Source organism: Trachurus japonicus, chromosome 22 (assembly GCF_045865225.1).
Source record: "Trachurus japonicus isolate A0001 chromosome 22, Traja_1.0".
Classification (NCBI taxonomy): domain Eukaryota; kingdom Metazoa; phylum Chordata; class Actinopteri; order Carangiformes; family Carangidae; genus Trachurus; species Trachurus japonicus.
In genome coordinates this window covers 22,141,380-22,155,202 of record NC_140928.1, presented here as the reverse complement: position 1 = coordinate 22,155,202, position 13,823 = coordinate 22,141,380, and the positions used below count along the sequence as shown (strand labels likewise).

Below are 13,823 nucleotides of genomic sequence, written 5' to 3'. Positions count from 1 at the left end.
AGACGAGGCAGGAAATTCCAGAGCCGAACAGAGAAACCCAGCCTCTGAACACCAGAGAGCAAGAGAGAGATGTTTGATCCAGCCACAAAATCCGCTCAGCAGATACAGTACACGTCTCACATCAAGCCTGAGAGGAATCCATATATCACTTTACTTCAGATAAGCATATAGTTTGTTGAAAGTTTATCCAACATTTATCATAACAGAAAGGATATGCAAAAAAAGAAAAAAAACTGAGAAAGTTGCTTGTAGCTTTCCGGTTGAATTAGTGGAAGACAATACTGTGCCCACTCTTTAGTATCTTTTTAACTACCTCCTCCCCATCTCAAGGACCCCCTTCCAGTGATAGTGAAGTGATTTCACAGACTGTTTGGGGAGCCAAGTCAAATTTATCTGACCCCCTTTGTCTCGAGCTCCTGGTTGAATTGTACCTAGTCTGCCATTAACGCTGCTCTTTAAATGTTTAAAAACCTCATATGGTGCCTCATACCTTTCTCCGAGATGTCTCATGGCTACCATATGTAAATAAGGCCTTGAAGGCATCATATATTTGGCTTTATGGAGCAGGGTAGTAAAAATGGTGATCTGTTTTACCCTATAGAGCAGATCTGGGCTTCACTCTCACTTTCACTTCACTTTTCGGGGGATAGCCTACTTGTTAAACTGAACTTTCATAATCACGCATACTATTTAAAAAATGCTCAACTCCTAGGTGGACAGCTTAACACAACATGTGAACATCCCCCTGTTTTGGTTAATGTGTAGGGGGGTTCATCAGGGTTGGGGGGGCATTAAATGTGGGTGTGGGAAGGTGCAGTGGGGGCTGCAGGAAGGAGGTGTGAGAGGGGGGGTGAAAGTGTGTCCCCTCTGCGATTGGCTGTGGCTCTAAGTGTCTCATTATGCAGCTTATTGTTCCTTTGTTGTGTCTGCGGTATAAATACACCCCAGTGGGCCCAGAGGGTGACAGTTTAGACAGACTCACTCCTGTGGACAGACTCCTCCTCACACTGAACAGCACAGACTGAGAGAAGTGAGACTGTGGCGACACTACAGGGAATTGAGGAAGCCTGAAAACTGAGAACTAGGAAGCATCTGTAGAATTTGAGTCCTCAGCTCAAGCTCGCTGTTTAGAGTTCAAATTTAATTTTTGGATCTTTTTTTTTTTCATTTCTCTTACTGAAAACCAAGATGGATTCTGATGCTGGCTCCACCTGCAGCCGCTCTTCATCCCCAGACCTGGTGGTGGATGACTCAGCTGAGACCTTCTTCTCCAACAAGATGTTCCAGACGTACTGCCAAGAAAACAGAGGCAGCGAGGCCAGCAAGAGAAGGATGGAGCACTGCGACGAGGTCGGTAAGACCAAAACCAGGTCTGAGCCCAGCAAGGAAGAGGTGCAAGACCTGAGGTTGAAAGTTAACAGTCGGGAGAGGAAGAGGATGCATGATCTGAACCAGGCGATGGACGGCCTGAGAGAGGTCATGCCCTATGCTCATGGCCCCTCGGTCCGCAAGCTGTCAAAGATCTCCACCCTGCTGCTAGCCCGCAACTACATCCTCATGCTGTCCAGCTCTTTGGAAGAGATGAAGAAGCTGGTGGGGGATGTTTATGGAGGCAGTGCTGCCGTCCAGAGCCGCACTGCTACCCACCCTTCCATCACCCCTGCAGCCCCCACAGCCCATCTCCCTCTGCATCCTCTGGCCCAGTCCCTGCACTCTCTGGTGGGCAGTGCGCCTCTGCAGCATCACTCATCCACTCCATCCTCAGCGCCGGCCCCGCACTCCCCTCCATCCGCCAGTTTCCTGGGTTTTCATGCTCCAGTGCAGGGTCTGCTGAAGGATCCCCTCCACCTGACCGGCTCCTACAGGCACTTCCCCGGCATGCCCTGCCCCTGCTCGCTCTGCCAGCCTCTGCCCACCACTACCTCCACATTACACAGCCTGGCTATGAACAAGTGAGCAGGGCTTCCTCAGAACTGACCTCTGCTGTTTGACCCAAACAGAGAATATTGTTGAACAAACTTCTGAAAAATAATGGCTTGTGCCACAATTTGTACATATTGTATATATCCTCTGCCATGCAAAATGCTGCTATTGTTGATCAGTTGTCTCTTGTTGATACAGAAATATTCTAAATGCACAAGGGATTTTTATGAGAGGAGCAAAGACTGTAATTTATCTGATATTTGTGATGATGAAAACTGACTGAAAAAGGAACTGGTGTGTCCTATTGTGCAGGATTTCTATTTTCTTAAATTAAAATTTCTTTTTTATAATAACAACTGTTGTTTGCCTTCTTTTTTTCATTGATATAAGCCCAAACTATTTATACTGAAGTTTATTTCTCTAGTTGGTGATTGTTCAGTCTGAACAACAAGTCATATAGCTGAACAATTTCTGTCAGGTGTTTTTCTTTTCTCTTTACAAGGCAGTCTTTTGGAAGGATTTTACACATCTACTCACAAATACACATCAGCTGTGTGAGAACAATGTAGCAACATCTTAACTAAACAGAAGGGGTTTTATGGGTGCTGAGAGACAAGGGACCTGTGCAAGAATGGATGATTAGGAAAGGGTGTCATTGGTTGCTAACCAGCTTTGGACAGAGCAACCTCTAAAGAGCTAGGAAGGGACAGAAGGGCGAGACAATGCGCCGGCACAGAGGTTGAATGTGGTGCTCTTGAGCCAGGGGAACCATCCATCTTCACCTCAACAGGGTGTAGGAGATGAAAGGGCGACACAGGCGCCAGGAAGGCCCGTCACTTTTGTCTGACGCAGACATGGCCATGTCCCTAGCTCCACGCCAACGATTTGTCAATGTCTCATAAGAACACGGACAAAGGGCAGATCTAAAGCAGAGCACATAATGTGGGCAGTTTAACACAAGTTCTGGAAGAGCTACACTTTCCCTGGAAATGATTATATCTGCATATTAGCAGCAGAAACTTGCAGTCACATTTTGTTGCATTGGTGTTAAAAATCAACTTCTAGTTGACTGATAACAATGCTTACTCAACTAAACCACAAACACAACTATTGTACACAGTGATTGCCATGAACATGATTTAGTCAAACGACCCAACAATGGCTGGCCTTCACTTAGCAACAAATCAAGCGTGTAAAATACATGCTTATCCTCCCACGGCTGACAGATGAGCTGGAGATCAGGGGAGAAATGAAGAGATGTAACACTCATTCTCACCCACCTCCCTCCTGCCCCTCCTCCTGCTCCTCCTGAGAGCCCTGAATGGGTCTGAACAATAGCCATGCGTGGGACACAAAGGCTGGGGGAGTCCAAGCTCTCGTGCCTGGGACACAGACCCCCTCCATTCAATCTACATTTCATCATGGTAACAAGCGCTGTCGGGCCAAAAGGCCTGACACCCTCGCTCGCCACAAAGGCGGTTAGCTCTAATATATGAGGCTATTGACACTGTAAAGAGCCCCTGTCAGTACGGGGGGATTGTCAGCTGTGGGATGTCTCAGTGGGGGGAGGCAGCTGCCAGCCAAACCAAGCAGTAGAGCTTCTGTCATGGGGACCGGCGTTGCAGCGTCACCTGGTCCCTGGTCCCTTGACACAGAGACCTCTGGTCCTCCCACAAGACCCCCCCTTTTATTTGGGCACAGGTGGGAATGGGAAGCAGAACACATTGTGGAGATTAGTGGGGATCTGCCTCCCTTTGCTCAAGGTAGATAATTAGAGACACTGACTTGTGCAAAGCTGGTGTTTCCTGATCGGCACCAGATGGTGTTAACCCACGGTATGGCATCAGCAGTCTGGAGTGTGTGTGTGAGTGTGTGTGTGTGTGTGTGTGTGATGAGTGTGGTGTGTAATGGATATGCTTCTTAAATCATACAATATGGGCAGGTCCTCTGTGTGCCATTATGGTCAGCCGCTGCTGTCATCATGATGCTCTTTAGCATACGCTAACCAGCAGTGGCAGCACTGGTTTTAGTCACAATGTTGTGCACAATTAACTCTGAAGATTAAACACAATGATACAGAAAAGGGTCATTTCAGCAGGGCTGGACGAAATATTCATGTACTAAATAAACGTGGCAACATGATGTTAAAAGGCTTACCACAAATAAATGTCCTGCATAACTAAACTAAAAGCACTTTTTCATAGTATTGTTTTTTAAATTATCACAGGATTATTATCATTAATGTGCGACCAGCATTTTTCATTACTGGCCCAGATGATGGTTTTAACTGCTTCAATCATTATTGGCAGTTTAATATACAAAAGCTCAATGTTGTACAGAAAAAGTTGTTTGAATAAAAAATAATGGTATAATTTCAATAAAAAAATATCTAACAAATAAAAGCGCCCAGCCCAAATGTCCCATCAGTAGGCTGACCACTAAAGTCATCAACAGCACAAAAGACACACTGATGATAACACACATTCTGGTGACTTGAATATCATGCAAACGCTGTCACACCATGCACATGTAGGCAGATGGATAAGTTAACTGCTTCAGATACTGATCAATGAAGAGCACTTGTACTAACTTGGCTCGGCACAACCTGCATTAACAGAGTTAATTAGGGGCCTGAAAGACCCAATTAAGAGGATTGAGGGGCTGGACAGGGGAGACATATTGCAGGACATACGCACACATTGTGCAGCGTCTGGATAAAGGGGAACTTCAATTAAGAGACAACACACTTCCAGGGGCTTGTTGCCTGTTCTTTTTCATTTTGTGCTCAGTAAAGCCCACAGCCCCCTTTTCACCCAGAATACTGATGAGGAGAAAGCACAGCTGCTGGTGCTCCATGTGCATATGCTATACGCTCACATGCACGTCGTCCACAGATGCACCAAGGAGGAGGCTGATGTGGGGATTCAGGTTGGAATTACTAAACACTGATTAGCCAACATAATGGGCCAAAAAGCAAAGGTTTGTGCAGGATACATTTCTTTGGTTTGATGCGCGTCTTATTGGTTAAATGTAAGGGTTTAACTAAAAAGAAAACCTTTATGTGCGTAGGTCACTTTATGTGCGTAGCAGGTGAAGATGTGCATCACTTGATGACTGCAGGTTCTTTTCACAGTTTCCTTTTTTACTTTTCACACATTCATTTACATAGAAAACATGACTTGCAGAGCTTTGAACACAAGTTTTAAATAAATCTAAGTACTTTTTCAGTACTTTCCCCAGAGATATGCAAGTCCACTTTAATCACATTACCAGAACAGTCACCCCACAAAAATTTCCTATTCCACGGTATGTTTCTCATTCATTTAATTTACGATTTATTTAAATGGTCTACTACCTTTTTAAAAATGTGTTTTACTACCTTTTTAAAAATGTGTTTTGAGTAAATATTTTTGATGTTATTGGGTAATGTGTTCCATCCTGGCTCTGTACATTACAGTATGATTGTAAAAGTTTGTTTAGGTGGGTTTAGGTGTAAGTTATCATATCTTGATTGTCTGGTTACATATTTGTTTACATCCTGGTGTACACCACCTGATCTAAGAAATATTGTGGGTTTTTTTTATCATTAATTACATTTCTAATGAAAGTTAGAAGACTTCATTTGAGTCTCTTTTCAACCAGAAGACATTATCAATTCTGGTGCATTGTTAAGATATTTGTATTGCAGTGAACAGTTGAGAGCAACGGTAACTGCTTTGTTCTGTGCAATTTGAAGTTTTCTAATGTCTTTAGTGGCTGCAGATGACCAATAATCGGGGAATAATCCAGGTGGGACAACACTAAAGCCTTGATTTCTTGATTCAGTGTATCTGATTCTACATATGATTCTACATACTTAGAACATTTCCTTGTCATGGCAATATTTTTACCCATTTTCTTCATAATGCGATCAATATGTTCTGACCATGAAAGTTTATTAATCCTACCCTAAGACTATTCCAAGTAACTTGGTCTTGTTTACTTGTGTTCCATCAACAGATAGCTCAGCTGTAGTTGAGGATCATTCACCAATGTATGTCTGGAACCAAATATCATCATAGCTCAAAATTTGTGCTGTACTGGTAGAATCATCCACATAACAACTTTTGCATTATACAACACTATGGAATGTCTTTTGTAAAAAATTAGTATAAAATAGGACCTATATATATAGATTCAGATAACTTTCACTAGTTACCTTTATCGATGTATACCACTATGTTTTCTGATTGACTGTATGATACTGATAAGGTTCCCTTACAAATGTAGTGTAGGGCCTAATAGTAACTGCAGGGTATATTGGAAGGACATGGACAATAATGAAGCAGTGCGTGGATGGAGGCTGCCTGGCCTTACTGCCCCAGGCAAGCTGGGAGAAGCTGGAAAAAGGGACACCAGAGCGTTGGACACATCTGGTCAACTGAAGTAGGCTACAGTTCAAAGGTTAATAGACACAGACAACTTTTTGTCACATGTTCAGTTGGGCAGATTTTTTTCTGGCACAAATGGTAGCCTGTAGAGAAATAGGATATTTCTGTTGTGTTTGGCTCATTACTGTGTAAATGAGGTAAACCTCAATATTTATTTCACAACAGAAATGACAGATTCTTCATTATTAGGCCTACAAATTTTTGCATACAAACACAGAGCTTGTACATTTTCTTTAAAATTTTTTTTACAGGTATGGCTGGAGCAATCAATTCAGTTATTGTTCAATTATCAGTTAGGCTATTAACAACTGAAGAATGATTGCTTTAGTGTTTTCATGCCACATTTGATTTAATTTAAAGTTGGCTTTCAAATGTGGAGCCCTCTTTTCCTGAATGTGTGTGTGTGTGTGTGTGTGTGTGTGTGTGTGTGTGTGTGTGTGCGCGTGTGTGTGTGTGTGTGTGTGTGTGTGTGTGTGTGTGCGCGACATAACATAATATAACATTATAGCCTATAGTATATATAAATAAAACAAAACAATGGAGAAAAACTCACCACCTCTATTGAGACCAGCCTGTTGCTCTCAGATCAACACTGGCTTCAGTCTGGAGCGTTGCTGTCCTATTTGGTCTCCTACAGCCACCGTAGACACCTCGAACACAATTAAACATTTTGCTGCTTTTACATTGAAAAGAAAATAATTGTGCATTTGTGATTGTGACTGTCTGTTTACAACAGTACGGAAGTCATATTGCATCACGTGTGCGTTTTCTAAAACCATGCAGGCAGGGCTTGAGTTGAGTAAATACTGATGATGTCATCGTCTGAAGATGGCTGAAGGGTAAGAGTGAACTCGCAGTTTTTGTTTTAGTTTTAAAATATAATGTAAGACAGCGCGCCGACACCGTACACATTTCGTGTTCCTCGTTGTGATGCGCGTCTGTATTTAGTGGATTTATTTACCTCGGGCGTCGTTCAAACAAGCCTCCGGAATCCGTTCAGGAAGTGCATTTGTTTACCAAAACATAGCCAGTGCTAGCGTTAGCCTAGCCTGATTAGCTGTGGTGTGGAGCAGCTGAAATAACGTAGTAATCAACAGTGAACTGTACACGCAGCTTGTTTGTGTGATTAGCATTTCTGTGTTGCCTAAGCAACCGTAACCGTGCGGCTCGGTTCGTTAAATCAGCTTCTGTGCTTGTACCGCACTGGCAGCTGGCGTTAGCAAACTGGTTTGGCTCGCTAGGCTCTGTGTATGTAAGTTAGCTAAGGAGGATAGCATGAGAAAGTCCACAGCTGACAGCCAGTGAGTCTGGGGTATCGCCACACTGACAGGTCAATTTGTACATTTGGTAAATATGCGGCGGTCCAGTAGTTGTGGTGTCATGTTTGTGCTTTAACGTTAGTCTGTTTGATTTTGTTGAACCAAATAAGTTAGCTAACGTGTCATTGTGTGTGCTAACAGAGAAGGCTGGTGGGGAGGCTGGTTTCAGCAGAGCATCCAGGCCGTCAAAGAGAAGGTAATCCACGTCCACAGCGTGGAAATAAACACTTCTTCATTCATCTGTCAGTATTTACAATGTTTCCTCAGAGTTGTATTTCATCAACTTTATAGAGCTGTCTAAATCTCACCTCCAGAAATGCTGGTGTGGAATATTTCATTGTGATTTTACTGGACCTCCTGTGAAAGGGTGGCTAACCTTTTTTTTAACAGCTTTGTAATGTCACTCAAATCATTTGTGTCAGTCAATGATCTGGAAAGGTTGTTCATGCGTTTATCTCATCATGCCTTGACAAGCACTCCACTTACATACATCTCTCTCAATAATCTCTTTGCTCTTTGAAACAAATAGCAGCAAACGCTTAATTGGTTCTGATCAAAGTGGCATTTACAACCTGTAAAATTTAAAAGATATTCTGGAATACTTGAATTACTTGTTAGGCTCTTTCTGGTTTGACGCCATCCTGTATGTCAGAGCTGCTATCTCCTTATGACCAAACATGCTGCCTGAGCTCCTCAGGCTAAACTGTTATCTGTCTAAAGCATTTAATATCAGAGCTGCAGACTTTGCCCTGCCTGAGGTAATCAGGCATGCTGACTCATCCCAGTTTAATTCACTCAAAACTAACTTGTATATAGCTGCTTTTAATTCTTGACTTTTGGCTTTTATCCTTGCTTCGTAAAAAACAATAATTTTATTATAAGTTGATGAATCTAGGTTTTGCTCTTGATTGCGTACTCTCTTCTTCTTTACAGTCGACTGAGGCCTTAGAATTCATAAAGAGAGACCTGACAGAGTTTTCCACTGTGGTGCAGCATGACACAACCTGCTCAATTGTGGCAACAGCCACTGCTGTCAGAAACAAGCTTGCAGTAAGTTGCAGCCCTTATGGGGGAAATGTTTTTTGTTTTTGTCCTCTAAATGGCTCCTGACCGTGTATCAGTGTTAGTGTCATGTACACACAGTAGCATGAATCTGATGTGTGTGTTTCTTCTGCTTTCAAGGTGGAAGGTTCCTCGGAGACCACGGAAAAGGTGAAGAAGAGCCTCTCAAGTTTCTTGGGAGTCATAACAGACACACTTGCTCCACCCCCTGATAAAACCATTGACTGTGATGTCATCACATTGGTGGCGACACCGGCGGGAACTACCGAGGTTTACGACAGTTCCAAGGTGAGCTGACATGAGGAGTTACCAACTTTTGTAACAGAACCACAGAATTACAAGTTTCTAAATGACTCTGACTCTGTGAGATGGGCCACTTGAATTCTTATTGGTTAATCTCATTGAAAACAATTAACAATGTGATGCTTCAGGGCTGATCTTAGTGTTATCAGAGCCTGTAAGACTGAAAAAACACATGATGTGCTTGAAGAGACAAAACAAGCCCTGCTGAGCATTTGTTTTCTCTGCAGGCACGTCTCTACAGTTTGCAAGCTGACCCTGCTACATACTGCAATGAACCTGATGGTAAGACAGTACACATCCAAGGAGTTGGATGATGCTGACACTTTAAGTAGTCTAGCTTTTTAAGTTCCTCTGTATCCACAGGAAGCTGTATTGTACTTTGTTTTGTACTTCCTCCATCTGTGATGACATTTAAAGTCTTAGAAAAAAGTGACTTAAATCGGTGCTGACTTTAAAAGCTGCCCTTTTATTCATTTTTCTTCCTCAACCATTTTATAAAGCATCAACAAGAGTTTTATGCTAATGAGATTTTTTAGCCAGAGCCTTTGCTGGAGTTGTGTGATGTCTTTATTTCATTCAGAAATATTTAAAAAGTACCATTGATGTTTGTGTGGAAAATGTGGTACATTTGAGATGGCTGTAAACAGAGGTGGGGTGATGCATGCTTACTTATTTATCCATTTCTGTTGTATTTTTTTGTGTAGGACCCCCAGAGCAGTTCGACAACTGGCTGTCAAGTTTCAGTTTGGAAGAAAAGAAAGGGGAGATCTCAGAGCTTTTGGTCAACAGTCCCTCTATACGAGCGCTATATACCAAAATGGTATCTGTTTTTTCATGTATCAACATTTATTATTATGGCGTTTGGCCTCTGAGCTTGCTTTGAATCAATAAAACAGATAAGGAGTGTTTTATATTCCTGTTATTTTATCCACAGGTGCCAGCAGCTGTAGCCCACTCAGAATTTTGGCAGAGGTATTTCTACAAAGTCTTCCAGTTGGACCAGGTAAGCTTTTTGTTTTCTGCAGACTGTTGTCCGATATTATCTTTGGTGCCACCTGCTGGACACTTGCTTTAGCTTTTTAATTGCAGGGCAGGGCTCCAGACTAACATTTTTTACTCAGAGCACAGAGGCCTCTAACTTAAAATTTTAGGAGTACAAGCAGAAAATTTAGGGGCGCACACCATAAATGGACACAGCAAATATTCACATTTCCTTTTCATTCATGATCCTCACACATATTGGCCTGCCACCTGTAATGACAGATACCAGATTCTTTGACTTCCCCCTTCCATGTTTAAATGGTGTTAAAAAAAACAGCAAATTTACTGGTTGCACATGCACAAGTAGATACATTTTTTTTTACTTGTACTGTTTCAAATTTTAGGGGCAAAATGCCCCCACTTAGGGGCAGTCTGGAGCCCTGCAGGGCAAAGACATGATGAGGATTTTCCACCCTTCGTAATACTAGAGGTACAAGAAGTATAGTAACAGATGTTAACATACTTCAGCTCTTATGAACAATGATGCAAGAACAAGTTGATGATGCTGCATCATTGCAGGGGGTAAAAATTGATTCTGATTGTGCCTTTTTAGGAGGAGGCAAGGAGAATAGCATTAAAGCAGAGAGCAGAACAGACGACACACACAGAGACCCTGGGCTGGGAAGAGGAAGAGGAGGGTATGTTGATCTCAATTTTAATCAAATATGCAGTATGAACGATAAACTGATAAACTTTCGAATCATTCACTTACTCTGCTGTTTGGATATTCTTGCTGTCAGATGACTTCCTTGGGGCTTCATCATCATCTCAACTTAACTTTACACCCCCTCTGGACAACACCTCAACTCTGCTGGCCACGACCTCAACAGCTCCCGCTCTGCTGAGTCCTGTCCTGTCTCCGAGTGAAGAGCGTGACGCCACCCTCTCGGTCAGCAGTGACAGCGTCAGCCTGCCGACGCAGGTGGAGGTGCGGCCACAGCCTGTCCCCGCACAGCTGGCTGAGAAACTAACAGAGGCTAGCTTGGAAGACGCCGTAGATAAGACACAAGAAGAGCAGAAGCCCGGGAAGAGTGACTCGCCTCGTGAAGCTCAAGTGGAAGCTGTCACCCAGCCTGAAGTCGCTGTAGACGGGCCGTCGGTGAGGACCACTGCTCCTAAACCAGAAGGAGCCAAGGAAGAGGGACCGCAGGACCTGAGGGTGTTTGAGCTGAACTCTGATAGCGGGAAGTCTACGCCTTCTAACAATGGAAAGAAAGGTACATGACTTAAGGACATCTGTTAGCAGTGAGAGTTTTACCGTTCAGTAATATGATTTTCCACTACGTAGTCTCAGATGCAGCAGCAGTAAGGAGGTCATAGAAAGGTCCAAATGTGTCTTTCCCTTCTCCAGGTTCCAGCACCGATGTGAGTGAGGACTGGGAGAAAGACTTTGACCTGGACATGACGGAGGAGGAAGTTCAGCTGGCACTCTCAAAAATAGAAGATTCTGGAGAGGTTAGTGTTGATTTTGACCTTAAAGGTACCATAATTTACACTTTTCCTGTATTTTATTTGAAGTTTCGATATCCATAAGACGGTACGTTTGTTGTTATTTTAAGTTAACTCTAGATTTACCTCTTCTCTATGAAGCTCTAGTAAAAGCAGAAGAGCCAGCCATCTCTTCTGATTGGCTGACTGTTTTTGTGAGAGATTGAATAAAAATATAGTTGATTTCAGGTTAACACAGGCAAACTAAACCGTGAACAACTGGATCATGGATCAGGGTAGGATGGGCTTGGAGCAGGGTGGTGATCCATTACTTGCTTTGTTGTGATATCACAAAGTCACAGAACCCCTGGCAGCTCATTTTAGGGCTCAGTTTCTGAATACAGTCTGTGCATTTCTCTGTGGATGGAGTACGTTGATTCAGAACCTCAACCTTCTTTATAATCAAGAAACACATAAACATCTCACTTTACACAGTATCAAACCTTTGTATATTAAGTCAGTGTGTGAAAATTGTGGATATGTCACTAACCCCTATTTCCCAATCTTTTACCAGCTGGATGAAGACTGGGAGAACTGGGACTGAGAGGCCACAGCTACACGGACTCTGTTCCGCCATTAAAGCTAGTTCTCGGCAGATGAACCATGCTTAACGTCTTTTAACTCTTTGTCCACACTGTCACCATGTCATGATTGTCAGTAGGGGATTTCGCTGGCGGGTTTGGACCTTATTGGTAAACCTGTTGAAAAGAGCAACGGGAAGACCAAGGCAATAAGAATTAGACTGCTCCGTCAGCTGTCAGTTTAGTACAGATTGGCCGCTCGCGAGGGTAAAGACTTGGGTCTTGGTTATTTCTTGGAGTAACTTCTGGCTTAGGGACTATGACACTAGGAACAGGCAAAGGTTATAATCATTCTGACCTTAGAGGTTAAAGGACATGCAGCGACAAGTCAGAATGTGGAATGCTTCACAGCAGCAGGGGAGGAGCTGTTTTCCCTTTTTTCTTTATGCCATTAAACACATCATGCGTTGCGAGTGTATTTCAAGATGGGCAATGACTTAACTGCAGGCTGCACAATAGCCATAAACTGTAATGCTGCTTCAAAACCTTTCTAAGATGAAATACTTCGCAAGTGATTCTCTGAATGATGGTAATTAATTTGATTCTACCTGTGCCCTGCTTTCTTTCTTTCTGTCTTTAATATGCAAGTGAATCTTCAAAATGGAAAAAAAGTATATTTTGGCCTTCATTCACGGAGCACTTTTCATTTTGGATTCACTCCCAAATGTAGATATATGGCCTTGTAAAACACACAGTAGTGTGACAATGTTATCCAAATGTTTTTGTAACAAGTCAGTCATCTGAAACACAACCAGCAAACGTTTCATTATTAGTTCTCTCTCCCCCTCTCTTTGTCATATGGTGATTGATTTGAATATATGAGCTTGTTGCAGGCTACATGTTGTTCTATTTCTGTCATATTTAAATGTTTCACTTTGGTCTGTCTTATTTTGGTTAGAGGGAGTTCATTACTGCTTAGTAGGAGAGAAGTCATATTTGACTTAACTGGCCCCGGTGTCACGGCACCGGACTCTTTGGCGAGTAGCGTCAAATTTGTGATGTTCTTCTGTTTCTCTGTCGGCCCATTTTTGGAACAAAATAGCTCAGCAGACAGTGTGCCAAGTAGACGAAAGAGCAACGTGAGCACGCTCCATGCTTTTATGATTTCCTTTTCCATCAACTGTAATGTAGCTGAGAAAAAAAGCCTAGAGGTGTAATATTTATACTAAAATAAATGCTTAATTATTGTATTATGTGCTTTGGATTGCATGTCTGTGCAATAACATTATGCAAAACATTGTGCAGATAGTTACTGTTGAGTTGTATGGTTTCTTTTTTTTTGGTAAAGACATTGGCTTGGTCTTCAGCTTCTTTGTGTTCTGACAATGTGTTGCATGTCTATAATTCTTGGCTGTGTATTTCCCTCAGATTCCCACATCAAACTAATCAGAGCTGTTCTACATGTCTGTTTTCAAAACTGTCCAAGTTTTTTTTTTTTTTTTTTTAAGTCTAAGTACTTCACTATATTTTTCAAATGATCGTTGTCATTAAAGGATTCATGGCTAATGGACTTTAGTGTCTTGCCTCTCAAAATAGTCCACTTTTGCCATTTCTGCTGTCAGAGAGGAAAAACAAGTCTATTTAAACCACGCTGGGCTACAGGGGCATTATAGTCATTAGTGGAGCACTGAGTATCTTCAATTACAGTGTGAGCAGTGCACAGGAAACCAACAATC

The 13,823-nt window shown here is 42.5% G+C and overlaps 2 protein-coding genes across 3 annotated transcripts; both read left to right on the top strand.

The window, feature by feature from the left end:
- Nucleotides 1-1,132: 1,132 nt before the first annotated feature.
- On the top strand, nt 1,133-2,285 carry olig4 (oligodendrocyte transcription factor 4). The gene has a single exon (XM_085767172.1). The coding sequence runs from the start codon at nt 1,189-1,191 to the stop codon at nt 1,954-1,956; it is 768 nt and encodes a 255-aa protein (XP_085623298.1). The 5' UTR covers nt 1,133-1,188; the 3' UTR covers nt 1,957-2,285.
- A 4,869-nt stretch (nt 2,286-7,154) lies between these two features.
- On the top strand, nt 7,155-13,464 carry bsdc1 (BSD domain containing 1). 2 transcript variants are annotated; one of them, XM_085766533.1, is made up of 11 exons: nt 7,155-7,192; nt 7,814-7,868; nt 8,606-8,722; nt 8,855-9,022; nt 9,265-9,319; nt 9,742-9,857; nt 9,972-10,040; nt 10,632-10,716; nt 10,819-11,295; nt 11,430-11,533; nt 12,081-13,464. In XM_085766533.1, exons 1-11 carry the CDS (start codon nt 7,182-7,184, stop codon nt 12,108-12,110), a joined length of 1,287 nt encoding a protein of 428 aa, XP_085622659.1. In that variant the 5' UTR covers nt 7,155-7,181; the 3' UTR covers nt 12,111-13,464. The 2 variants fall into 2 exon arrangements, with proteins under 2 accessions (XP_085622659.1, XP_085622658.1); XM_085766532.1 differs by lacking the exon at nt 7,155-7,192 and adding an exon at nt 7,513-7,654.
- The last annotated feature ends 359 nt before the right edge of the window (nt 13,465-13,823 follow it).